This window comes from Artemia franciscana, unplaced genomic scaffold (assembly GCF_032884065.1).
Source record: "Artemia franciscana unplaced genomic scaffold, ASM3288406v1 PGA_scaffold_23, whole genome shotgun sequence".
In the NCBI taxonomy this organism is placed as follows: Eukaryota; Metazoa; Arthropoda; class Branchiopoda; order Anostraca; family Artemiidae; genus Artemia; species Artemia franciscana.
The window spans coordinates 3,364,589-3,390,231 of NW_027062649.1; the positions used below are offsets into that span (position 1 = coordinate 3,364,589).

At 35.1% G+C, this 25,643-nt stretch overlaps 2 protein-coding genes across 6 annotated transcripts in view; one reads left to right on the forward strand and one right to left on the reverse strand.

Annotated features, from left to right (window-relative positions):
* The window catches only part of LOC136041468 (PAS domain-containing protein cky-1-like), a 121,395-nt gene extending 119,116 nt beyond the window's left edge, over positions 1–2,279 (forward strand). For all 5 annotated transcript variants that reach the window (XM_065726157.1, XM_065726156.1, XM_065726160.1 and 2 more), the window contains one exon: positions 2,003–2,279. In XM_065726157.1, the coding sequence (XP_065582229.1) occupies positions 2,003–2,019 (17 nt within the window). In that variant the 3' untranslated portion in view covers positions 2,020–2,279. The remainder of the gene's footprint in view (positions 1–2,002) is intronic.
* LOC136041519 (exosome complex component RRP46-like) overlaps positions 1–25,643 on the reverse strand; it is a gene marked incomplete at its 5' end in the record, with an annotated part of 363,665 nt that overhangs the window by 231,705 nt on the left and 106,317 nt on the right. The window lies entirely within an intron of this gene.

Genomic DNA, 25,643 nt, shown 5'->3' on the forward strand with positions numbered 1-25,643 from the left:
ACTGGAAGTAAGGAGCGACATTAAAGCTAAAAACGAGCAGAAATTACCCCGTATATGAAAGAGGCTTTTCCCTCTTCAACGCCCTGCTCTTTGCGCTAAAATTTGACTCTTTCTCTCAACTCTACTTTTTAAAACAGTAAAAACTTTAGCGTAAACTTTAGCTTTACCAATCCAACATTATTGGACCATACTAAGTATAAAACATGGTATTTATTATTACCTTTTTATAATACAAGATGATAGAATAGAAGGCGCACAAAAGGCGCTAAAGACGTTAATTATATATATAGATACAAGAAACCTTCAGTATAAAAAACTTAAAATTTTTATACAAGAAAACCTTGTATAGATACAAGAAACCTTTAGTATAAAAAACGCCATTACAGACGTAACTGGCGTGATTTATTTTCATAAAAAATGTTAAACAAATATTATGGTGTAATAATAAGTGCAAAAATAGCATAAGGTTTTTCGATTTACTCTGACATTAAGAATTTTGAGAGGTCAACTTACCCCTAACCTAAACTGGAAAGTAATATCAGAAAATAAAATTCACAAAAAAAGTGAATCCTAACTTCTAATTTCTTAGCTGACTTAGCGACGCAAGGTACGTACAATCCAATCATTTCTTCGATCTTGTTTCTTTATTTAGGTTAGCTTAAGAACAATGTATTGTCTTCCTTTACAATAAAAAATTTGCCTGTTATTTAATTCTACTTCGTCTAATCAAAACCGAGTCAAAAGTTATTTTACTACCACCTTGCACATAATGTGCTATAATTTTGGATAGGTGCGTTGCTAAAGTACCGATTCTATAAAAGTAAAAACATGTTTTGTCTCCGTACCCTATCTCAAACTTATTCATAATTGAAAACCTTTATTAAGATTAATCTTTTGGTTCTTTCAAGCTCATGAAGTTTTTAGGGCATGTTGAGCCGTGAAAATAAATAAGCAGCTAGACAACTAGAACTTTAAAGAAAAACTATACATTCTTAGGGGGATCCAATACCTTAAAATCATTCTGCGAACCTCAGCGTAGGCTGACCGTCTCAAAGACAAAGGGCCCATTAGGGTATACTTTCAGGTGACTATCCGCCATCCAGAGCTATTGAGAATATGTGGTTTCACTATGAAATCTGATTATAAAGACAGTGAAATTTTACATCCGCTGCATCGGTAAGGTTTTCAACAAAAGAGGGTAACACCACAGGGAACTCTCAAAGATGCCAAATTACTCAAATAATATTTCCTTCGAACTAATTTTTAGTGTTTTCTTTAGAAGGTATGGCTGAAAATATTGTGACCCTGCTCTTCCCTGAACTTTAAAATGAACTTAGTTTAATCAAAAACTAAATTCACGCTTATAATGACGTATGTTTCATCAAAACTGAATATTTCTATCTCCGTCACAAAACGGAGAAGTTAAATAGTTTTTCTAAATTTTTGGGAAAATAGTTGTCGGCTTTCAATTCTTTGTCGGTTATTCGGATCTCTTATCCAAGCTCCACAAAGTATGGCAAGATCACCCAATTAATTCTAGCAATTTTGGATATACAAACAAAAAAAAGTTATAATGGACGACATAGGGTAACCCTTTAAGTTACTGAATCCGCTTAAGCTGTTTAGGCTCATCTGTTTATGGCTAATTTTTTGCAAATTTTTCACCCACATTTCTTTTTTTCAAATTTGGTGTTCAATGCTGCCAAAAATTGCAGCTTGATGGTTTTTTCAATTAAAAAAAAACTCCCAATTTTTTCTAATTTTAGGTATTTATTTTTTTAAAGTATATTTGGCTGTGTGATTTTCCACTTAAACTATTCAATAAATCAGATTACGTTTTCACTGTACTTGGTAACTTAAGTGCTTAACAGAAGCATTATAGATAGACCTTCTGTGAATTTATATTTATTTAACGGATTAGAGTTCAAATTAAGAAATCACATGTTTGTTTTTCTAGCTAAAGGAAAACATAGTTTTAACATTCCTTTCTTCTTTGTTTCAGATTCTGATGAGAATTGAAGTCTGGTGGACAACTACCCTACAAGTCAGTAACTTGTCTGAGTATGACATATTGTCATCTAAGATATTAAGATGCAAAATCACAGATTATCTATTAGGTTTCATCAGACATCTCACTCCTGGCAGAATAAATGGGTCGACGTGTTCCTCAATTACATTGCCTATCAAACATTTTTTTGATGCTTTTTGATGCTTCTAGAGTTGGAGATACAGTGATATGTATGGTTTTGAAAAGTTAAATTAAAGTAATGCCAAGACTGTCTTTTATGTTTTCATCACAAGAAGGTGAATGCTTATGCTGGTGTCGCACCATATACACAACCATATCAGAAAACAAGTATAAGGAAAGAAAGGGACAATATATTATATTTATGATTTAATTTGATAATATATCACGTTTAATTTATAATTGATAATACTAAACTTGATGTGATTTAAGTGATAATAAATTACGTATTTTATTACTTTTGTTATAAAATTAATTATAATTTTGGTTTATAATTAGTTTGCAACGTTAATTTTAGAAGATTCAGTCTTTTTACGGATAAGGGTTGCGGAAAAAAGAATTTTAAGCAATTTTAAGCAAGAATAAAAACAGAGACTAATTTCTTATATTTCTATGGTAAAAAGTGTGCTTAGTCGACATAGGCTACCAAATATAATCTGGTATTATTCCTTAAATGCATAACAGAAAATTAAACCAAATAATCACGCCTTTAAAAACCTTGTTGGCTCCGCTTTGTAAAGTTCTAACCCATTAAAAACAATGAAAAGTTTTGAGCCACCAGATTTTTGTAAAAAAAAAAATTCCCTTTATTTGTTAAAACTAAAGTAGGTTCATGGGGGCCCAGGTCCGGCCCTGATGGATCCAAAGTCAGGACAGCGCCTTGCTAGTTTTGTACGAGCAAATTTAGAGGTATCAAAGATCGGGGATGCTCATTGCTAAATTAAGTATTTTGCCCACTTTTTTTAGCCACTGTGCCGTGGGCACCGAATTGTATCCGCAAAAAAATCTTAGTTTATTGACCAATGGTCAGATTTTTACTGCTTTACGGAAGCGAAAGTTGAGCCATCAACGCCACTGATGCATTAGTGCTATTTTCAATTATAGATGCCGACGGAGAATTGATAGATAGACAGATATTTTTATCAGAGGCAACACGATGGCGTTGCTGATAGTAAAGGCCATAATGTTCTATTATTATTATTTTTTTTTTCTAGAGGCACTTAATATGGAAGAGGTGGTTGTAGAGACTTTGGAAGGGGCTCATTCAGTTGGAAGTTATAGCACCCTTTTTCAAGATTCAAAAGTAATCAGAGGGCAACTAGCCCCCCATGCCCTTTAATACCCAAATGTATATGATAAATAATATGAGGTAACTATTTTGTTAAAAATAGTTCAAAGATCAGATATCAAAACTCCGAAGTAGACACAAGACTCCAAAACCCGGTGACAGACGTTGTAAGTTATGCCCGGGAGCATATATGGTTATCGTCGAAGGGATACTCGTATAAACTTCTGAGGGGATTCGTTTGATTGGAAGTTGAAAGCTCTAGTCTACTTTTTAAGAGTCAAAAGACATGAGAGGGGCCCCCCTTTTGTGTATTTCCCAAAACACATCCGATAAAATTTTTGAAATAGCCACTTTGTTGAAAATAGCCCAAATATCAGTTAACAAAACTTCGGGGTTGAAAACCAACCCCCCCCCCCCCAGATCACGAGGTAATGTGTTGTAAATTACGTCCCGGGATGTGTAATTTTTTATGGAAGGGTGCTCGTATAAACTTCAGTGGGCCTCATTTGATGGAAAACTGAAAGTTATAGTTCCTTTCTTAAGAGTCAAAACTGATCGGAGGACATCTATCCCCCTCACTCTCTTTTCCCCAAGTACATCTAATAAAAATTTCATCTAAAATTTTTTTGAAATGTTCCAACGATCAGATAACAAAAACTTCAGGGTCAACATAACCTCTCTGGGGGGGGGAGGGTTGTAACTTATGCCCGAGGTATATAAGGCTTTTATGGAAGAGGTGGTCGTATAAGCTTCAGAGAGGATTCACATGATTAGAAATTGAAAGTTTCAGCTCCCTTATGACCTTAAGAGTCAAAAGTGATCGGGTTGCAACTACACCCCCCTCCCCCATTATGCTCTTTTCTCCAAATATATCTGATAAAACTTTGAGATATTACACACGCACACCCTTTACGCTCTTTTTCCCCAAATACATCTGATAAAAGTTTTTGAGACATTTATTGTGTTAAAAATATACCAAAGATCGTATGATTAAAACTCCAATGTTTGCACACCCCTCAACCCCAGAAACCGAGGCAAGTATTGTAAATTATACCCCAGGGGCAAGTAAGGTTCTTTAGAAGGGATGGTCACACCTAGAAGGGGACTCATTCGATTGGAAATTGAAAGTCTTAACTCCCTTGTTGAGAGTCTAAAGGGACTGGAGGGCAACAAAGCCACCCCTACTACCCTCTTTTTCCCGAAGGCATCCGATTGAATTACCATTTTTTTTTAAAAGTAAGCTCAAAAATCCAATAACAAAGACTCCAAGGTCGACACGACCCTCAAGAGCTGTAAATGAGTGTTGTAAGTTATGTCCTGGGGCCATATAAGGTTTTTATGCAATGGTTTTGAAATATTTCAAAGATCAGATAAACTCACCCTCACTCTCATTAAAAAACATCATTAATGATACTGTATCCCTAAACTTATGAAACTGACCCCCGTCCCTCCATAGTCTGATGCTCCTTTTTCCTCTAAATAGCTTATCAATGATAAATCATGGTAGCTGACCCTTGTTTCCCCCTACATGGCCAGACCCCGCCAAAAATATTAAAGATATGTTATTCCAAATGTATGGGAGCTGACCCTAGGGCACTACCTTCCCCTCCAGAAAACGACCTATCAACGATATATTATTTCAAAAATCATGAGAGCTAACCCCTAGCCCTCTTTCCATGACCTGAAAACCCCACCCAAAAAAGCTGACCCTTGGCCCTCTCTCCATAGCCCTCCCCCACCCCACCGCTTCAAAAACACTAATTAACGATATTTTATTATAAAAATCATGGGACTTAACTTTAATTTTATTAGCTCTTTCCATGATTTTTCAAGACACCTATCGTTTTTACTGCAAGGAAAAGTTTGGCTAATAGCACAGTCAATCTAAGGTTTAACCTAGGAAAAATTGCAATAGTCATGACGTTGGTGATATTTGAACTGATTTTTTTTACAATATTTAAAAAATCGGCTAAAATCGTACAAGGTGATTCAATTTGCACATACAGAAAGTCGGTAATAGGTGAATCTGGTGCGTAGATCAAGAATATGCACTTTGTTTTTGTTTTGAACGCTCACACTAAGTCCCCCCTCCTGCCCCTAAATCAAGCGTCGATATAGGTCTAAGAGCAACATTACGCTAAGTTGAATTCATACAGGAAAAAAATGGACTGCCAGTGAAAAAAAGAAGTCATATCCATGTCAATTTACCTCCCCCACCCCACCCTCCACTCTAAACGTGGCCACCCCACATTCTTCGAATCCAATAAGCAACTTTTCACAGCTAGCCCAATCACTGATTTTAATTTCAACAGAATCACAGATAATTTGAAATTGCAAAAGGAATGGAGATTCATCAAATTTATTTAATTAATCAAGGGTATTCTGCATCTTCGATTTTAGCCTGAGCATTAGAACAGCTAGTTCCTTTGCAAGATTAACAAGCATTGTCACATTTGATGCTATTTTGATGACAGCTACACTGGTCACCGTTACAGGATCTCTTTCAACCATACTTCACGACGGTGAGAGTTTTCTTTGATGCCGCTGGAAGATCCGTGAGGATAGGGTACAAAATGCTGTCCTTAAGTCTCCATTCCTAATTGTCAGGATAATGACAGAGCTCTGAAGCCCAATCTAATCTTGTGCTTGAAGATAGGCTCGGAAGCAGTGAAATTTTTCTGCTGCTGTAGTAGGAGGTAGATCTTGGGGATGGACAAAAGTAAAAGACGTTGCTACTCTGTGCTGAAAGACTCGATGTCGATAACCGTCAAGATTGTCAGTAGATTTACCGCCGTACAATATAAAAAGTGCAGCCTCTCTAGTTAATTTAGTCTCTTCTTTCAAAGAATCGATTGAAGAAAACGTTGAAACATTTTCCCTAACCTGTCTGTTGCCTGTCAGCCGTTTAAGCGCAATCCCCCAAAGTCCCTGTAGATAGGAAGTTGAGTCGCAGCCAGGAATTGCGCCAGCAAAAGTAAACAGTTAGCAGGTTTCAGTCCCAATCTTCTTCTTAATGGTTTCGATGTCCCAAGTTGCACCTGAAGTGGTTGGCTTAGTCTCACTGAGCAGGCAGACCTTGTGGTGCTCATAAATAAAATGATAAAGTAACAACACCAACAAGTCGGTATCATCACGATAACTATAGCGTACAAAGTCTTCAAAAACTCAACCATAGTAAGCAAATCAGCTTTAGCTTGGATGGTTCTCAGCCATGTTAACGTGAATAATCAGATAGTACATGTACGAAATGGGCTTTATTCTTTTTGCACGAAATATTCCAATATTTTTTTGGGTGGTCAGTTTCATTTCTGGGCTAAACAATACTTCCCATCCAGTGACACGGTTTCATATAAGATAAGTCACATCTTTTGTCGAAGCAGCGATGTTGTAGCCCTTAAAGCTAATCCTGGCATATAGATATTTGGCTGAAACATAGTTCCAGTATCAGTCTAGATCTCCGTATATGTTTCTTTCTTCGCCTAGGGAATGCTGTGAAGCAAAACGCCGCAGTCGAAGAAGCAGATGCAGTTCATACAAAGTTTTTCCCTAATAGTATTAATATCTTAAAGTCGCTTTATAGCTTCGCCAGGTCTGGTTTATTTGGCTTTTGGAGCAAAAAGCGACGCAGGATAGGAGCAAAGTTCATATTTAAATGAAGATTATTCGTCCATATTTATTCTTTTGGATATAGTTAGAAGATACTGAAACAACAATGAAGGGTCTAAACGGTGGAGTTCTCCCCCATTTTTTCGCTTCGAGGACATGAGCCCTGCCTGATCCTCCTTCAGAGATATCTCTGCCATTCCTTCAAGAATCATCTTCCCGACTTCCAGTGCTTTGCAGCAGTCATGCAGGTAGAAAAGATCTGAAGCTATAGCGGATCACCCTCGAAGGAAAAGACTGCTCAGCAAAGTCAGCAACTATTTACGTGTCTTTGCAGTCCTTCTACTGCCTTAAAATACTACACTCTTTTTGTTGTTTTCTTGAGTTCCCAAACTACCCTAGGTAGAACCTGGTTTCACGTGCATTAGAAGCTGATCGCTTTAGAGTATGAATAATGCCAATCTCTTCAAATGCTTTTGACAGCTTAACAAGACATTCTTGGGATACCGTAAGTATAATTATAAAGTTGGAGTTATTTTCCGTACATCTCAATCATTCTAGAAATAAGCAGTATTTATTGATAATAAAATGAATATGATAATATAACCGAAAAGGACTATACCGTCTTTATTCTAGTTTTTGTGCCCCTGCTGTTTTTTATCTTTCTGGTTTTGCTTTCCTCCTTCGCAAGAAGGGTACAAAGAAAATACGCTCAGGATATTTTAAGTATTGCAGGCATTTCCTGCGTCTGCCTTGGTGGTATCGGAATCATACAGTCGTTTCTAAATTTGACATCGTTGATGCGCCCTCGTGACTGAAACATTTATCTAAAGATATATCTCTTAAAAATCAGCAAGCGATTGGTGTTTTGACCCTCTTTGGCCATTTTTTGAATTGAGGTAATTTATTTATGTTGTTATGCTGTTATGTTATTTATGTTGTTGTGTTTTTTCTTGTTTTTTCTTTTTTTGTGTGTGTTTACTCCACAGTTTTATGTATTTTGTGGGTTATAAATAAATTATGCTGTTTGTCAAATATTAATGAACAAGTTCTGATCAACAGGACAGGTTTCTTAGTTATTTCTCAGTTACAGATAAAAGGATATAATTTTCAACGGCTCAGTAGAAATATTTCAACGTAGTCGTTGAAACGCTGTGGCGCAAGAACTTGCAGCAAATAATGAAGGAAACTTGACGATTCACGCTAAAACTGCTGTTTTGGCGTGAAATCACTTCAGTTGGAGCCCAGGTTTAGACGGGAATTCATATTACCTATAGACTACAGACAAAGAATTTAATCACGACACTAGGAACCTTTTAAATCACGACTTAAACAAATTCGCACTTATTTTGTTCTAATCCTCAGAATTTCAGATTTGAATAGCTTTTCTCTGGCTGTCTGCAGCAGCTGTAAATTTATGGTTTACGATGAAATTTAGTAGAAAATTTATGGCGATTCTAAAGTTTCCAGCCTTAAAAAGAAATTTTGAGCACCAGATTTCATTTTACCTCAGACAAGAGTCAAACAAAGCTTAACAAAATATAATATCATGTTCATGAATTGACCCTGGAGTCCATATTTAGATAACTCCCATATTCCCTTTAATAAACATAAATCAGGTGCCATAGAAAAAAGGACCAAACCGAAATGCCGTTCCCACAGCACAATATACTATGAAACATAGGCCACGGAAAGGATTTTTCCTCAGGGGGGGGGGCTTTTTCTTTCCTTACAAAAAAAGAAAACGCATCAAAACTTGTTAAAATGTATTTTTGTTACGTTTCTACGAATCTAACAATTATTTTTTGGGGGGAGGGAGGCGGTTCAGACCCCTCTAGTCCCCCGTGAATATGGCCTTGTATGAAACAAGTCTTTGAAAAAACAACGCTCATTTTCCATAATATTTTAAAATAAATACAAAAGAAAATCAGACAAGCCGTATATCTCATTTCCTTAATTTTTTGTTGTTTTTAGACTAATAATCATGAAAATAATTGTTACTGGTATTTTTTGTAACCATGTAATTAAAGAAGATAATTTTCAATTCTGCGGAAATGTTTCACAGTTTTTCTCCAATTCTGTCAATTTAGATGGGTCATTTCCACCAAACATCTTGCCAAAAATACCGTTACCCGGTTCAATATATACCTTTTTCTCATCTTTATTATGGAAGACATAATCATAAAAGATAATAGTTTCAGAAAATTGACAAGTAAGTACTTCGTTTTGGTGTCAAATAAAATATAAAATCGTGATGAACGAAATTTATGGTAATCTTTTTCTGTTATTGATAACCTGATTGAAATTGTCAAACAGTTCGTGGTAACGAACTGTAGTAAGGAGCGACCCAGCTCAATAGTAACCAAAATTCTAAAAAAATTGAATTTTGATATCAATAGCTACATCAAAAGAATCGCATTTTGATGCTGATTTTAAATATATAAGTATAGTCTTACCCATCAAAAGTTAAGAGCCTGAGAAAATTTGCCTTATTTAAGAAAACAGGGGAAAACACCCCCTAAAAGTAGTAGAATCTTAACAAAAATGACACCATCATATTCAGCGTATCAGAGAACCATAATGTAGAAGTTTCAAGCTCCTATCTACAAAAATGTGGAATTTTGTATTTTTTGCCAGAAGACAAATCAAACGGGTGCGTGTTTATTTGTTTGTTTGCTTTGTTTTTGTTTTTTTTCCCAGGGGTCATCCTATCGACCAAGTGGCTCTATAATGTCTTAAGAGGGTTCATTCTAACGTAAATGAAAAGTTCTAGTGCCCTTTTTAAGTAGCCAAAAAAATTGGAGGGCATCTAAGCCCCCTTCCACGCTCATTTTTTTCCCAAAGTCAACGGTTCAAAATTTTGAGATAACCATTTTGTTTAGCATAGTCGAAAACCATAATAACTATGTCTTTGGGGATGACTTACTCCCCCAAAATCCCTGGGGGAGGGGCTGCAAGTTACAAACTTTGACCAGTGTTTACATATAGCCTAGTAATGGTTAATGGGAAGTGTACAGACGTTTTCAGGGGGATTTTATTTTGTTTTGGGGTGGGGCTGAGGGGAGGGGGCTATGTTGGAGGATCTTTCCTTGGAGGAATCTGTCATGGGGGGAAGAAAAATTCAATGAAAAGGGCGCAGGATTTTCTAGCATTACTATAAGAAAACAATGAAAAATAAACATGAAAACGTTTTTTCAAATGAAAGGAAGGAGTAGTATTGAAACTTAAAACGAACAGAGATTATTACGCATATGAGGGGTTCTAAAAATACTTTAGCATAAAGAGCGAGGTATTTAGGAGGAGATATATACCTCGCTCTTTATGCTAAAGTATTTTTAGTAATTTCAACTATTTATTCTACGGCCTTTCTGATTCAGGGGTCATTCTTAAAGAATTGGGACAAAACTTACGATTTAGTGTAAAGAGCGAGGTATTAACGAGGGTACAAACCCAGTCGTATACATAATAAAAATATAAGATTATGAAAGTTTTTTACGTAAGTTAATTCTTAAGTTACGTATATTTTTTACTAATAAAAACGTTCGTTAAAAATTAAAAGTTCTAGTTGCCTTTTTAAGTAACCGAAAAATTGGAGGACAACTAGGCCTCCTTCTCCACCCCTTATTTCTCAAAATCGTTTGATCAATACTAAGAGAAAGCCATTTAGCCAAAAAAAGAATTAATATACAAATTTCATTTTAATAATTTATGTGCGGAGAGCCAAAACCAAACATGCATTAATTCAAAAACGTTCAGAAATTAAATAAAAAAAACTAATTTTTTTAGCTGAAAGAAAGGAGCGACATTAAAACTTAAAACGAACAGAAATTACTCCGTATATGAAATGGGTTGTCCCCTCTGCAATCCCTCGCTCTTTACGCTAAAGTTTGACTCTTTGCCACAATTCTACTTTTTAAAACAATTAAAAGCTTTAGTGTAAAGAGCGAGGGATTGCGGAGGGACAACCCATTTCATATACGGAGTAATTTCTGTTCGTTTTAAGTTTTAATGTCGCTCCTTACTTTCAGCTAAGAAAATTAGTTTCTTTTTTATTTAATGAAAACAAGAAAGGAAATAATAAATGAAAAGAGAAAAATCAAATAGGTGAAAAATGAGGATTTTGTCAGCCAGTAGCAAAATATGAAAAATAAGCAAATATTTTGACAAGTACCTCCGCCAAGTCGTCCTCAGTGGTCGAAAAAAGGAAACAAAGAAGGAACAAACAACAAAAGATAAATCAATTGAAACAATCAATACATAAGTCTCTGAGATTTGAAAATAAAAAATGACAACTTTGATTCAGCTCTGGCCCAGCATATATACGAAAAAACCTGACCATTTAGTTCTTTTTGAAGGGGCAACTTTATTATCTACCGTAAATGGCCTACCGCAATCTTTTAAAGAGGCAATTGAGGTAAAAACAACATATAAATAGAAATTTGGCTTTAAATAGAGACACGGGAGATATTTCCTTAAGCCCAATTTAATATTAAAAGCCTCTATGAATATTTTCGCCCAGTCTAATTTAAGACAACCTGTCCGCATATCTAATGAAATCCGAGATTGTAGACAGGCGAAATCTGTTGCAAGGCAAAGGATACTAATTCAATCTAATTGGTAACTTCTCTTTCATTGATTTCAAGTTGGTTTTTGTTGTTTGATTCAGTGTCTTTTTTCCTCTCGTACAGTTCACTTAAGAAGGTTAGATTTTGTTGATTAAAAAAAAGAAAAAAGAAAAAAAGGTGTGTCTTCTTTCCTCTTGTACAGTTCACTTAAGAAGGTTAGATTTTGTTATTTTTTTCTTCTTTGTGTCTTTTTTTTCTTTTTCCTCTTTCTTATTTTTTTGAGCACTGAGGACGACTTGGCGGAGGTCCTTATCGAAATATCTGCTTGTTTTTCATATTTTGCTACTGGCTGACAAAATCTCCTTTTTCACCTATTTTATTTGTCTCTTTTCATTTATTATTTCCTTTTGTTGTTTTCATACGTCATGCATAGCCAGTATGGTCTCAGAACGTATTTACTAAATACACTAAAAAATCACTAGAAACTAGTCTTTTTTTTCTCACCAGGTGGCAACCTGATTTAGACGGGAAAGGTTCATAGTACATTATCGGCGAAAAATTTTCTCAGTTTAATTGTCAAAAATCTGAAATATCCAGCCAGTCTTTCACATCAGCAAGGAATTTAGGCAGAGGGATTTTGAGCATATATCCCCTCATTAGGTCAAGATTGTTGCTGTTTTTCTGTAATTTTTCATATCTTAGATATAACTCTTTTTAGATATATTTCATCAAAATACCCCCCCCCCCTCCTTCCTTACAAATATCGCAGCCTCCAAATACGTTCTTGATTCGAAATCCATTTAGTTCAGTTTTACCGCTCAAAAGCTAAGAGCCTGAGAAAATTTGCCTGATTTTCAAAAAGGAGTGAAACACCCCCAAAAACTCAAGTAATCTAAATGAGAATCATAGCATCAGATTCAGTGTGTTAGAGAACCTTACTGTAGAGGTCTAAAGCTCCCACCGGCAAAAACATGGAATTTTGTATTTTTGTCAGAAGAAAAATCACGTATGTGTAATTTATTTTATTTTTCCCCTAGGGGTAATCATATCAAACTGTGGCCCTATAATATCGAGCGAGAGCTCATTCAAATAGAGATGAAAAACTCTAGTGTCCTTTTGTGACCTTTAAGTGACCAAGTGTCCTTTAAGTGACCAAAATGATCGGAGGGTAGCTAGCAACCCTCCCACACCACTTTCCCCTAAAGTCATCCCATCAAAAGTTTGAGATATTATAGTTAAAATATCAAATATATCTGCCTTTGAACATCACAAGACTCCATTTAGCCCTTAGGAAAAGGTTTTAAGGCTATACCCATTGTGCACCCACAATATTTGTTATTGGGAAATCAGCCGAATGGATTTTTCATGGGGAGAATTTTCCATGGAGAGGGAAGTTTTGGTTGGGGGTGGACATTTTATGAGAAATTTTATACCGGAAAAATTCTCTAGAATTATTATACAAAATTGTGCATATGTCTTGCTTTCTCTTTGCTAACTCAGCTTTGAATGTGGAGATGTTAAGAGTAATTGTTCGGGTCAATTTTCATCGGGATTGATTTGTCTTGAGGATTTTTCCTGGGGAGAATTTTCCATGGGGAGGGAAGTTTTCTGTTGAGGGGGGGGGGAAATTTTATGATAAATTTTATACCGAAAAATTCTCTAGAATTATTATACAAAATAGTGTATATTTGTCCTGCTTTCTCTTTGCCAACTCAGCTTTGAATCTGGAGATGTTAAGAGTAATTGTTCGGGGTCAATTTTCATCGGGATTGAATTGTCTTGAGGATTTTTCCTGGGGAGAATTTTCCATGGGGAGGGAAGTTTTCTGTTGAGGGGGGTGGACATTTTATGATAAATTTTATACCGGAAAAATTCTCTAGAATTATTATACAAAATTGTGTATATTTGTCTTGCTTCCTCTTTGCCAACTCAGCTTTGAATGTGAAGATGTTAAGAGTAATTGTTCGTGGTCAATTTTCATCGGGATTGAATTGTCTTGAGGATTTTTCCTGGGGAGAATTTTCCATGGGGAGGGAAGTTTTCTGTTGAGGGGGGTGAAAATTTTATGAGAAATTTTATACCGGAAAAATTCTCCAGAATTATTATACAAAATCGTGTATATTTGTCTTGTTTTTTCTTTGCCAACTCAGCTTTGAATGTGGAGATGTTAAGAGTAATTGTTCGGGGTCAATTTTCATCGAGGTTGAGTTGTCTTGAGGATTTCTCCTGGGAATTTCTTCCCGTGGAGGAGGAGACAGGTTTCCCAGGATTATCTAAAAGACGATCAGCAATTAAATAAATAAAGCCAGTGTTTTAAGCTGAAAATAAGGAGCAGTATTAAAACATAAAAAGAACAGAAACTATTGCTTATTACTGAAAAAAACTAGTACTGAAAAGCAAAACAAAAACAAATGAATGTAAATTATCAGTTTAATATACATTTTTCTGATATTTATTACTTAAATTTTTCAAGAATTTGTACTTTTTAAAGTTAAAAATGTGAAAACAATTAGAATTTATTTTATTTTCAGTAAAGTGAAAGTTATGTTCTGGTCTTGAGATGGCATGGAGGTTGTCAGCAATATGAATGTAAATTTTTGCTCATTTAGAGTTTGACTCTGTTAATTATTGTAATTCTGTTGGTTTTGGGTTTCAATTGGATTGATAGTGATATGTAGTTGTTTCACGCTTGGAAGATTATTTGACTTAATTTCTGCAAATTTTTGGTTTAATAAAGCTCTTCACTTTTCTTTTTCCAGAAAAAAAAATTTCCGGAAAAAGTTTATAAATTAATTTCTCTTCGTTTTTGTTGACATAGTCTTTTTCGTGGAAAAAAAAATATTTTATATCTTTACGTTTTTTCATAGAAATTCATAGTTTGGCTTGCTATTTGTATGCTATAGAAACTTTTTCACCAATGTTTATTCCCAACACAAATAGTATTGTTTAATTTAATCTTATACATCATCAAGTTGACCTGAAAAATAAAAAATACCCTCATTCCCAAGATATTCATGCTATATTTTTACAACTTTGATACGCTTACATTCTTTTGACTTATTTACATTGTAAGAGCAGAAGTAATAGTGATAGTAGTAGTAGCCCCGAAAGTTTCAACTTGATACCAGTTTACAACATGGCAGGAATAGATGTAGTAGGATTAGTAGTAGTATGCGCATAGAATCTTTGGTTTCTGGAACATTCCCTTCAACACACGCTGAAAATTTAAATTTAATACCATGAACCATTCCTGAAGCATTTCTGATACGTCCTCTTTTCAACCTCTATGGGCATAGTGTGTTTCGATTAGGTTCCGTATAGTTTCAACATTTCCCATATTTTTGCCTTAATACCCTTAGTTTTAGTAGCAACAGCAGTAGTTCTACCAGTAGAATTAATAGTCGTAACATTAGCTTTAGTGGCAGTAGTAGTTGTAGAAACAGTAATAATTAATTGTAGCAGTAGTAGTACTATGAGTAGAAGCAGTAATAGTAGCAGTAGCAGTAGTAGTATGAGTAAACATTTTCTTTTGGCTATTTCAACATCCTCCACATTACACCCTGTTAGCTTCAACTTCACACACCAAAATGCTTCTTAGATATTGTTGTTAAGCCCTTTTGACAACCTGCATATAGATGGTGTGCTGTGATTAAGCTTATCTCCTCCCCAAAAACAATGTTTGAAAATTTCACCTTCACACCCAAAGACACAGTTGTAATAATAGACTTAGTAGTTATTCATATTCATATTGTTAGCTTTTGCATCAAATGTAATAGTGGCAGTATTACTAGCAGTAGAAGTATTAACGTATTGCCCTTATAAGTAGTTGCAGTAGAAGCAGGATTTAAAGCAGTATTAGTAGTAGTAAATGTAGCAGTGATAGAAGTATTTGTAGTAGCGTGTGCATATTGCCTTTTGGTCAGATGTTTTTCCCCTTTTGGCATTCTCTGATAGTTCCAACTTAGTAAACAAATCAATTTTTGAAATACGCTCTGTACACAATTTGTAATAACGTCTTTTGATTTAGTTCAAATTTTTCCTTAATATTGTAAATGGAGTTGTGTGGTAGTAGTTAGTAATAGTAGTGGTAATTGTAGTTGTGGTAGTAGCATGCATATTTTCCTTTTTTGATCACCTCCCTTATAATTTCCTGAAATTTCCAAATTAATATACCCAGTCATTTGTGAGTAAGTCCTTTTGACAATCCGCATACATGTTACCGTGAATGTTCGAAATTCATGAATCTCAGCATTCAGCAGGGAATTTCAAGAATACATTTTTTTCTCCTTGGAGTTAGTCAGCGTTTCCAGTCAACTTTTTCAATTTGATGAAAGGTTTGATGATGAACGGTTAGGTTACCTTTGGTTAAGTCTGTAACCCATTTCTGCGGGTTATATCTAAATTTGACCTACTTTTATCTAACCGTACTTAGACTTATACAATCTAGCCTAACCTAAATTTACCTTTTACCATCATTGCTTGCATAACGCTGAAAAAGCTGACTCTCAAAGTTGACTGAATCCAAGCAGAGCAAAAGGAATTTCGGACATTCACCATCGAATGTTGACAATGACAAGATTTCGGACATTCACGGTAACATACACATAACGTATTTTGATTTAGCTCAGTACTCTCCTCAACATTCTCTGAAAGGGTCGCCTGAATTACCTTCGTCTTTTTGGAAAATAAAGTTTAAACATAAATACCTTTCTCAATAACATATACTATATGCAATCAAGGAACGAATTGTCTAACTTGCAGCCCTTAACCCGAGGACTCTGGGTAGGTTAACATCGTTAATGAGGTAATTACTGGACATTTCAATTATGCTGAACAAAAAAGTTCTCTTAAAATTTTTATTGGATGTGCTTTGGGGAATGATAGCTTTGTGGGGAATGGGCTGGTGCCCTCTAGTCACTTTGACTCTTAAAAAGGGACTAGATCTTCCGACTCCCAATCGAATGAGTTCCATTCAGTCAAAAGTTTGTACGACTATCCGTTCTATAAAAATCAAATATGCAAGGGGGTTAACTTACAACCATTGCCCCTGGGCTCTGGAGGGTTTTGTCCACCCTGAAGCCATTTTTATATGCTCTTTGGGCTATTAAATATAAGAAAAATATGTTTTTTTTTAACCGAAAGTAAGGAGCGACATTAAAACTTAAAACGAACAGAAATTACTCCGTATATTAAAGGGGCTGTTCCCTCCTCAACGCCCCACCCTTTGTGCTAAAGTTTGACTCTCTCTCAAACTTATTTTTCAAACAGTGAAAAACTTTAGCGTAAAGAGTGAGGCGTTGAGGAGGGAACAGCCCCTTTCGTATACGGAGTAATTTCTGTTCGTTTTAAGTTTTAATGTAGCTCCTTACTTTCAGTTAAAGAAAAAACTTTTTTTATATTTAATTTCTGGACGTTTTTGAATTAATGCATGTTTGGATTTTGGCTCTTCGCACATGAATACTTAGAAAGAAATTTGCATTTATTTTTTTTTTTGGCTAAATGGCTTTTCCTTAGTTTTGATCGGACGATTTTGAGAAAAAAAGGTGTGGGGAGGAGACTTAGTTGCCCTTCAATCTTTTGGTTACTTACAAAGGCAACTAGAACTTTTAATTTCTTACGAATGTTTTTATTAATAAAAAACGTAACTTCCAAATTAACCTTCATAACGGACTTCTATAATCGCCAATTTTTATTACGTATATGAGGGGGGCTTGCCCCCTCTTTAATACCTTGCTCTTTACATTAAAGTTTAATTTTTGTCCCAATTCTTTCAGAATGACCACTGAATAACAAAGGCCGTAGAAGAAATAGTTGAAATTACTAAAAATACTTTAACGTAAAGAGCAGGTATTTAGGAGGAGATGAACCCCTCACATGTGTATTAATTTCCGTTCGTTTTGTTTTAATGGTGCTCCTTATTTTCAGTTCAAAAAACTTGTTCACATTTATCTTTTCATTGTTTTTGTTTTAAATAATTTTAACAAATCCTGCCCCCCTTCATGGAAATTCTCGCCTCCCATGACAAATTCCTCCCTGGAAAGATCCTCCCATGTAACCCCCTCCCCTCAACCCCCTCCCTATCCAAGAAAAAATTCCCCTGAAAACGTCTGTACACTTCCCAATAACCATTACTATATGTAAACACTGGTCAAATTTTGTAACTTGTAGCCCCTCCCCCGGGGACTGTGAGGGAGTAAGTCGTCCCCAAAGACATAGTTATTAGGTTTTTCGGCTATGTTGAACACAATGGATATCTTAGAATTTTGAACCGTTGACTTTGGGAAAATAAGCGTGGGAGGGGGTCTAGGTGCCCTCCAATATTTTGGTCACTTAAAAAGGGCACTAGAGATTTTAATTTCCGTTAGAATGAGCCCTCTTGCAAGATTCTAGGACCATTATGTCGATACGATCACCCCTAGGGAAAAAAAAAAACAAACAAAATAAACATGCACCCGGGATCGGTCTTCTGGCAAAAATTACGAAATTCCACATTTTTGCAGATAAGAGCTTGAAAAATTCTACAGTAAGGTTCTCTGATACGCTGAATGAGATGGTATGATTTTTGTTAAGATTCTATGAGGTGTTCCCTCATGGAATTCTATAGGGGGTGTTTTTTTCAGAAATTTTTCTCAGGCTCGTAACTGTTGATAGGTAAGACTAAATCTTTTGATATATCCATTATTATCAAAATCCAAATTTTTTAAAAGTTCAGTTTACTATTGAGCCGGACCGCTCCTTACTACAGTTCGTTACCACGAACTGTTTGATTGTGAAACGAACTGGCTATCATAAACAACATGTAGAACAATAGGGAAATATTTTATACAAGACAGTGGAATGCAACTTTAAATAAATATTTTAACCCTATATCCGAGGGTGTCCTCAGCAAAAAAAATGAAAAAGAAAAATCAAGAATATAAAAGAACTCACATTAAAATACAATTAAACTGAATATATTTTAGTTTTAAAGATTGTATTTTAATTTGAGTTTTTTTATATTCTTGACTTTTCGTCTTTCTTTTTCGTATGTTTTGCTTAGGACGGCCCTTCGATATAGGCTCAAAATATACATTTCTAGCTGCATTCTACTGTCTTAGTATATTTCCGTATTGTTCTACTTGTTGTTTATGATGGACAGGCAGTTTTGTGTTCGTCACTATTTACGAAATGGCTGCCTTACAATTTTGATCGGATGTACATGGAAGTTAAAAGGGTGTCAGTGAGGGGGGGACTAGTTGCCCTCCATTAATTTTGACTCTTAAAGAGGAAATAGAGCTTCAAATATTCAATCAAATAAGCCTCCTCTTAAGTTCACAAAGCCACCCATATAAGATAAAAATCTTATGTTCCTGGGGCATAACTTACAACCATTGTTCCCAGAATCAGGGGGTTATGTCAACCCTTAATGCCTTGTTATGTGACCTTTATACTGTTTTTCAACAAGTGGCTATTTCGAAATTTCCATCGGATGCATTTGGGAAAATATACCGCAAGGGGAGGGGGCTAGTTGCCCTCCAATCATTTTGACTCTTAAAGAGGGCATTATAACTTCTGATTTCCAATCCAATGATCCCCCACAGTAGTTCATATGACCACCTTTCCATTTAAATCTTATATGCCCCCGGGGCATAGCTTACAGTCCTTGCCCTGAGAGCTGTGGAGAGGGCTGTCATATTCAAACACATAGTTAATGGACCTTTCAACTTCGTTGAGCAAAATGGCTATCTAAAAATTTTATTTGATGTGATTGGGGAAATGTGGGCATGGGAGGGAGGCTGGTTGCCCTCTGTCACTTTCGACAATTAAAAAGATCACTTGTCCTTTTAATTTCCAATTGAATGAGCCACTTCTGAAGTTTCTACGACAACTCCTTCTATACGAAGTTCCCTGGTCTAAAAGAAAAGAAAAAAAAAACAACAATACATTGCGCCCACATCGCTCTTCACTTAGGCAGTGCTATTGTGCTGCCTATGATAAGAAGCTTTTTTCAAATTCCTAAAAAGCATTAGCGTAAAGAGTGAGATTTTAAGGAAGGCCCCCCTTCACATAAATAATAATTTCTGCTCGTTTTAAGTTGTAATGCTGCTTCTAACTTTTTTTTATCTTATTAAACAGTTTGTTGTAACGAAATGTACGTAAGAAGCGATGCGGCTCAATAGTAACCGAAACTTTAAGAAACAGAGTCTTGACCAGAGTAGATCCGTCAAAAAAGTTGAATTTTGATGCTGAATAAAAATATATAGATTTAATTAAGTTTTATTAATTAGTTCATTAATTATTTAAAAAGCTTTAATGTGAAGAGCAAGCTGTTAACGAGGGACACAACCCCTAAATATACGAAATTATTTCTGTTTATTTTGAGTTTTAAAATTGCTCTTTACTTCTAATTTAAAAAACAGTTTTTTTTTAATTAAAGACAGAATGGACAAATAGAGAACAGAGCCTCAACTAGTGATAGCGAAAAAGTTAAAGCAAAATAAAGTAGAGAAAGTGTTGAAGGGCAAAATACATTAAAACACGAATTAAGGAGGCGTGAAGTGGAGGTTATGGATAAAACTACCGAAGATCTGGAAAATGCAACAAGACAGTATAATACTAAAATACTGTGTTGTCATATTTAAAAGTTGAAAAAGAGTATTCAATATGGACTAATCCCAGTTGAAGACATGAAAGAGTCCACAAGCAGCGACAGCGAAATTGTTAAAGCAATATAAAAAAGAGAAAGTAATGAAGTACAAAATACATTGAAACACGAACTAGCAAAGCGTTAAGTGGAGGTCATGGATAAAATTGCCGAAAATCTAGAAGATGCAGCCAGACGGCATAATACTAAAATGCTGCATTACCGTGTTGAAAAGTTGAGGAGGAGCATTCAATATGGACTTGTCCCAAATAAAGACAGGAAAGGGACCACAAGTAGTGATAGCGAAAGTGTTAAAGCGATATAAAGCAGAACAAGTATTGAAGCAAAAAATACATTAAAACACAAATTAAAGAGGCGTGAATTGGATATCATGGTAAAATTGCCGATGATCAGGAAGATGCTGTATTGTCATGTTGAAAAGTTGAGGAGGAGCATTCAATATGGACTTGTCCCAAATAAAGACAGGAAAGGGACCACAAGTAGTGATAGCGAAAGTGTTAAAGCGATATAAAGTAGAGAAAGTATTGAAGCAAAAAATACATTAAAACACAAATTAAAGAGGCGTGAATTGGATATCATGGTAAAATTGCCGATGATCAGGAAGATGCTGTATTGTCATGTTGAAAAGTTGAGGAGGAGCATTCAATATGGACTTGTCCCAAATAAAGACAGGAAAGGGACCACAAGTAGTGATAGCGAAAGTGTTAAAGCGATATAAAGTAGAGAAAGTATTGAAGCAAAAAATACATTAAAACACAAATTAAAGAGGCGTGAATTGGATATCATGGTAAAATTGCCGATGATCAGGAAGATGCTGTATTGTCATGTTGAAAAGTTGAGGAGGAGCATTCAATATGGACTTGTCCCAAATAAAGACAGGAAAGGGACCACAAGTAGTGATAGCGAAAGTGTTAAAGCGATATAAAGTAGAGAAAGTATTGAAGCAAAAAATACATTAAAACACAAATTAAAGAGGCGTGAATTGGATATCATGGTAAAATTGCCGATGATCAGGAAGATGCTGTATTGTCATGTTGAAAAGTTAAGGAGGAGCATTCAATATGGACTTGTCCCAGTTAAAGACAGGAAAGGGACCACAAGTAGTAATAGCTAAAGTGTTAAAGCGATATAAAGCAGAGAAAGTGTTGACGTACAAAATACATTACAACACAAATTAAGGAGGTGTGAAGTGGAGATCATGATAAAATTGCCGAAGATATTGAAGATGCAGCAAGACGGAATAGAGTGTATGATTTTCAGTAAATATTGTTCATGTTACTTATGATAAGAGGTTAACATTTGTAAATCCTTTGAATATCATCTAAAATCTGTTCCCACATAATCCTTATTATGAGCCTCCTAGCCAAAAGCGCCGCCACGAGTTTGAATTTTTCTCGGTTCAACCCGAACTCTAGACAAAGTTTAAGTTAACTTTGTCTCAAGATTATTTCTAGACTAACAATTTTTAATATAAACAATATGTAACTATTTATATACATCATATCTGTAGATGCAACCAAATTATACTTGGTTATTAATATGCTTCTAGTGGTAGTGACTTCATTAATGTCGTTATCTTGTAGTTTTCCCCTCAGGTGGACGCATCTAAAACATTTTTTTAAATGTTTTTTTGACATCCTAACAAAAGTGATCCAAAAACTGAATACATTACCTTTTTATTGAGCTGTTGCCAACTATTTCCTACTGAATAGTCGTTTTAGCTTTCTAGAATAAAGATGTAAAGCCCTGCAAATACAATATTATTGCCGATGATTTTTCTACGATAAAATTTCCATTGCGAGTTTCAAACTTTATTGTTTTTCAATATACTGTCCAAAGAGAGTTTCAACTTTTATTTTCTAATGTATTATTCAAATGAAGTCGTTTGATCTCCCTTAATATATGGTCCAACAGTATTCCTAGACAAGGCCGTATCCGGGGGGTGGGGGTTACCGAGTTTGACACCCCACCCCTTATTTTTTTTTGTCTGACCCGCAAAAAAAATGCATATAAGGAAAATTGGGTGCATTTTGTAAAATTGTCTTGTACCCCCCCCCCCCCCCGAGCCAAAAGTCCTGAATTCATTCTTTTTCTAGGATAATTTAGTATTTTTTAGATTCAGAAGAAAACAAATTGACTTCAGACCTACCCCCCCCCCCCCCTGTAATACTAACATACAAGTTCCTTCTGTTTTCCTATATTCGTTGTATAATAACCATTTTTGGTATTTTTCCTGATTTTGCCCCTCCTCTGAATAAAAGTCCTCTATGCGTGCCTTCCTCTAGACATTGAATAAAATTTTAAAGTATTTTAGAAAGATTTAACTCTAGATTAGCCCAATTATTCTTTTATCTATCTATAACAATTGTTATTACTGATATGGAGCGCCCGGCAATATAATTGCCAAATTTTTAATGACAATATAATTAAGTGTCCCAACTTATCAACTTATCACGTAAGGTGGCTATCGGGGAGAGAGATTGGGAAGGGGTGTCAAGGGGGACTGGGACCCAGGAAATAAAGCTAATCAGATGAAGAAACAACTGAAATCAGTGCGAGTGATATACTTTCGGGACATAAATACCTACTTTATTTGCCTCGATCTTACCATAATCATGCTATCAAAAGGTTCCCGGTAACGAACTGTAAGTAAGAGCGACACGGCTTAATTGTAACTGAAAATAAAAAAAACAGAATTTTGATATCAAAAGATATATAAAAAAATCGACTTATTATGCTGATTACAACCATATAAGATTCATTAAGCTTAATGCTATCCATCAAAGCTACGTGCCTGAGAAAATTCCCTGATTTTCAAATAAGAGGGAAACACTTCCTAAAAGTCAAGGGGTCTTAATGACATCATTAAGATCCCTGTGCAGATCTTATGATGTGATGCGATCTGAAATGGTCTTATGATGAATCTGGTGGTGGGATCCTATTGTGGAAGTTTCAAGCTCCCGTGGAAGCTGATAGGAGGGCTTGTTGCCCTCCTATTAATTTTGACGTTTAGCAATTGCCCTAGAACTTATAAATGACAATTGAATAAGCCCCCTCCAAAGCTTATACGACCAACACTTCCATATTAAGTGCCTCTGGGAAATAATAAACAAACAAAAATTATGACATTGAACCCTTTTGGCTCTTATCTATAGGATATAAAGAGATTCGTAAAGCTTTCAATTTCCCTTCTAATGAACATCCGGAATTATCCAGAGAGAATGGGGGGGGGAATTATCGGGAGAAATTTTCCGTGGGGGTGTATTATCCACGGGGTATTTTCAATGGGGTGGGTAGGTAACCGTCGACTCCCAGAAAACCCTTTATCAAAGAACATTCAATAAAGGCTTAAAATAGTAATAACAGCTTATAAGATTTATGGGGATTTTCCCAATTGTCCTTAATTTAATCAATTCTATGCTTCAACATTGTTTAATTTGGTAAAACCTGAATATAAACTTATAATCTCGATTGTAAAATATGCCATTTTCAATGGATTGTTACTTCCACTGACATTAGCCGTTATGATTTATTACACACGTTACTCTATCAATAAATCCTAAAGACAATCACCTTGTGACAGCCTAGTGGATGTGACTGGGCCTTTCAACTGAGAACGCTCTGGTTCGCTCCCTACTGTCACAAGGAAAGTTTCTCTGATAAAATTTGTTGAATAATTTTTTTTTTGCAACAAATTTGGTAAACTTCGTTAGCAATAACCATGAGGTATTGTTAGGACCGTACTTGCACAAGAATTGAGCAATTTTTTCTTTGAAAATTTTAAAATTGCTGCCAAACATTTTATTTTTCCCCATAAGATAAGACATAGCAGAAAACTTCATAAGTAGCCTAAACTGAAAGAAGCAGAGTCTTGATAATAATGAACGCAAGAAACGAATCAAATTTTGATGCTTAGTTAAAATGTATAGAATTCCTCATGTTTAATGTGACCCATCAAAAGCTGCGTGACTGAAAAAATTTCCCTGATTTTCTAAAAAGGGGATAACTCCCCAAAAATTCAATGGATCCTAATGAAAATCAGAAATTAAATAAAAAAAACTATTTTTTTAACTGAAAAAAAGGACCGAAATTAAAACTTAAAACGAGCAGAAATTAGCCCGTATATGAAAGGGGCTGTTCCCTCTTCAACGCCTCGCTTTTTACGCTAAAGTTTGACTCTTTCTCTCAAACCTTCTTTTTAATAAACAATCAAGAGAGATAAAACTCTACAAAAAGAAAACTTAAAAGGAGACGACGGCCAGTAGAATTAAAAGACTAAAACAACGTGGATATTTCGCCTGTATAAAACAAGGCGTCTTCAGCACAAGATAGAAAATTAAAAGAAAACTAATCTAAAAACAAATAAAAACCACCATCAAATATAATAAATACAATTGTCGCTACTTATCCACGTAGTAAAAAGCAGCTATACGAGTTACTTCAATGAGAATCAAAGAGCAACTGAGGAAAATTTATGAAAATTGAAACTTAGTTAATTATTCTGTTGCGAAATAATCCTCTTGTAAGCTAACATTGAATCAACTCTTTCTGGTCTAGTGGGTAATCTTGTCCCCTGGTGATTGTGTAAAATTCTAATTCCCCCATCGACTATTGGTTCATTTTTTAAAAGAATTTCATACATTGGGTCAATATTTAAATTCCCTGTGTCTCTATTTATTGAAATATTAGCAAATATATGTTTTTTAATTTCTATAGCCTCCCTCGCCCACTGAGAAAAACCTCTATCATTAGAAATAGGTGTAGCCTCATCAAATTGTATAAAATGTTTAGGATAAAAGAATGTGTGTTCAGCTAGAGCCGAAACAAAAGTTTCGGGAGGCTTTCTTAGTTGTAGGGCTTTTTCTATTGAGTTGCGATGCTCAATAAATCTTTCAGTAAATTGTTGGTGAGTTCTACCAATATAAATATCCGCGTTGTTTTAGTCTTTTAATTCTACTGGCCGTCGTCTCGTTTTAAGTTTTCTTTTTGTAGAGTTTTATCTCTCTTGATTGTTTATTGTCATGTCTGGCCAGTTCGGCTTAAGAACTTTCTACTTTTTAAAACAGTAAAAACTTTAGCGTAACGACCAGAGCGTTGAAGAGGGAACAGCCCCTTTCATATACGGGGTAGTTTCTCCTCGTTTTAAAATTTAATGTCGCTTCTTACTTTCAGTTAAATTTTTTTTTTTTTTTAATTTATAATTCGATAAGGTGCTGATTTTGTTTGTTTTATCTTGAAAATATTATGCTACACCCGTACTCTATAGTGTGTTTCTTCACTTGCTTGGTAAAAGTATATAGAATATATTACAACACTCTCATCTTTCAGCTTCTAAAGTGCTAACAAAAAACTCTTAACATCAGTATCCAATGTCGAGAAAATTGAATTCAGAACTGTTGTTAGATAATAGCAATTGTGGAATAATATTGATTTGGCTGTTGCTTTGATTTGAAGAACCTTGGCTTGAAATAATTATGTACGGGTATTTTTTTTTTTATTATTTTTTTATAACAAAAT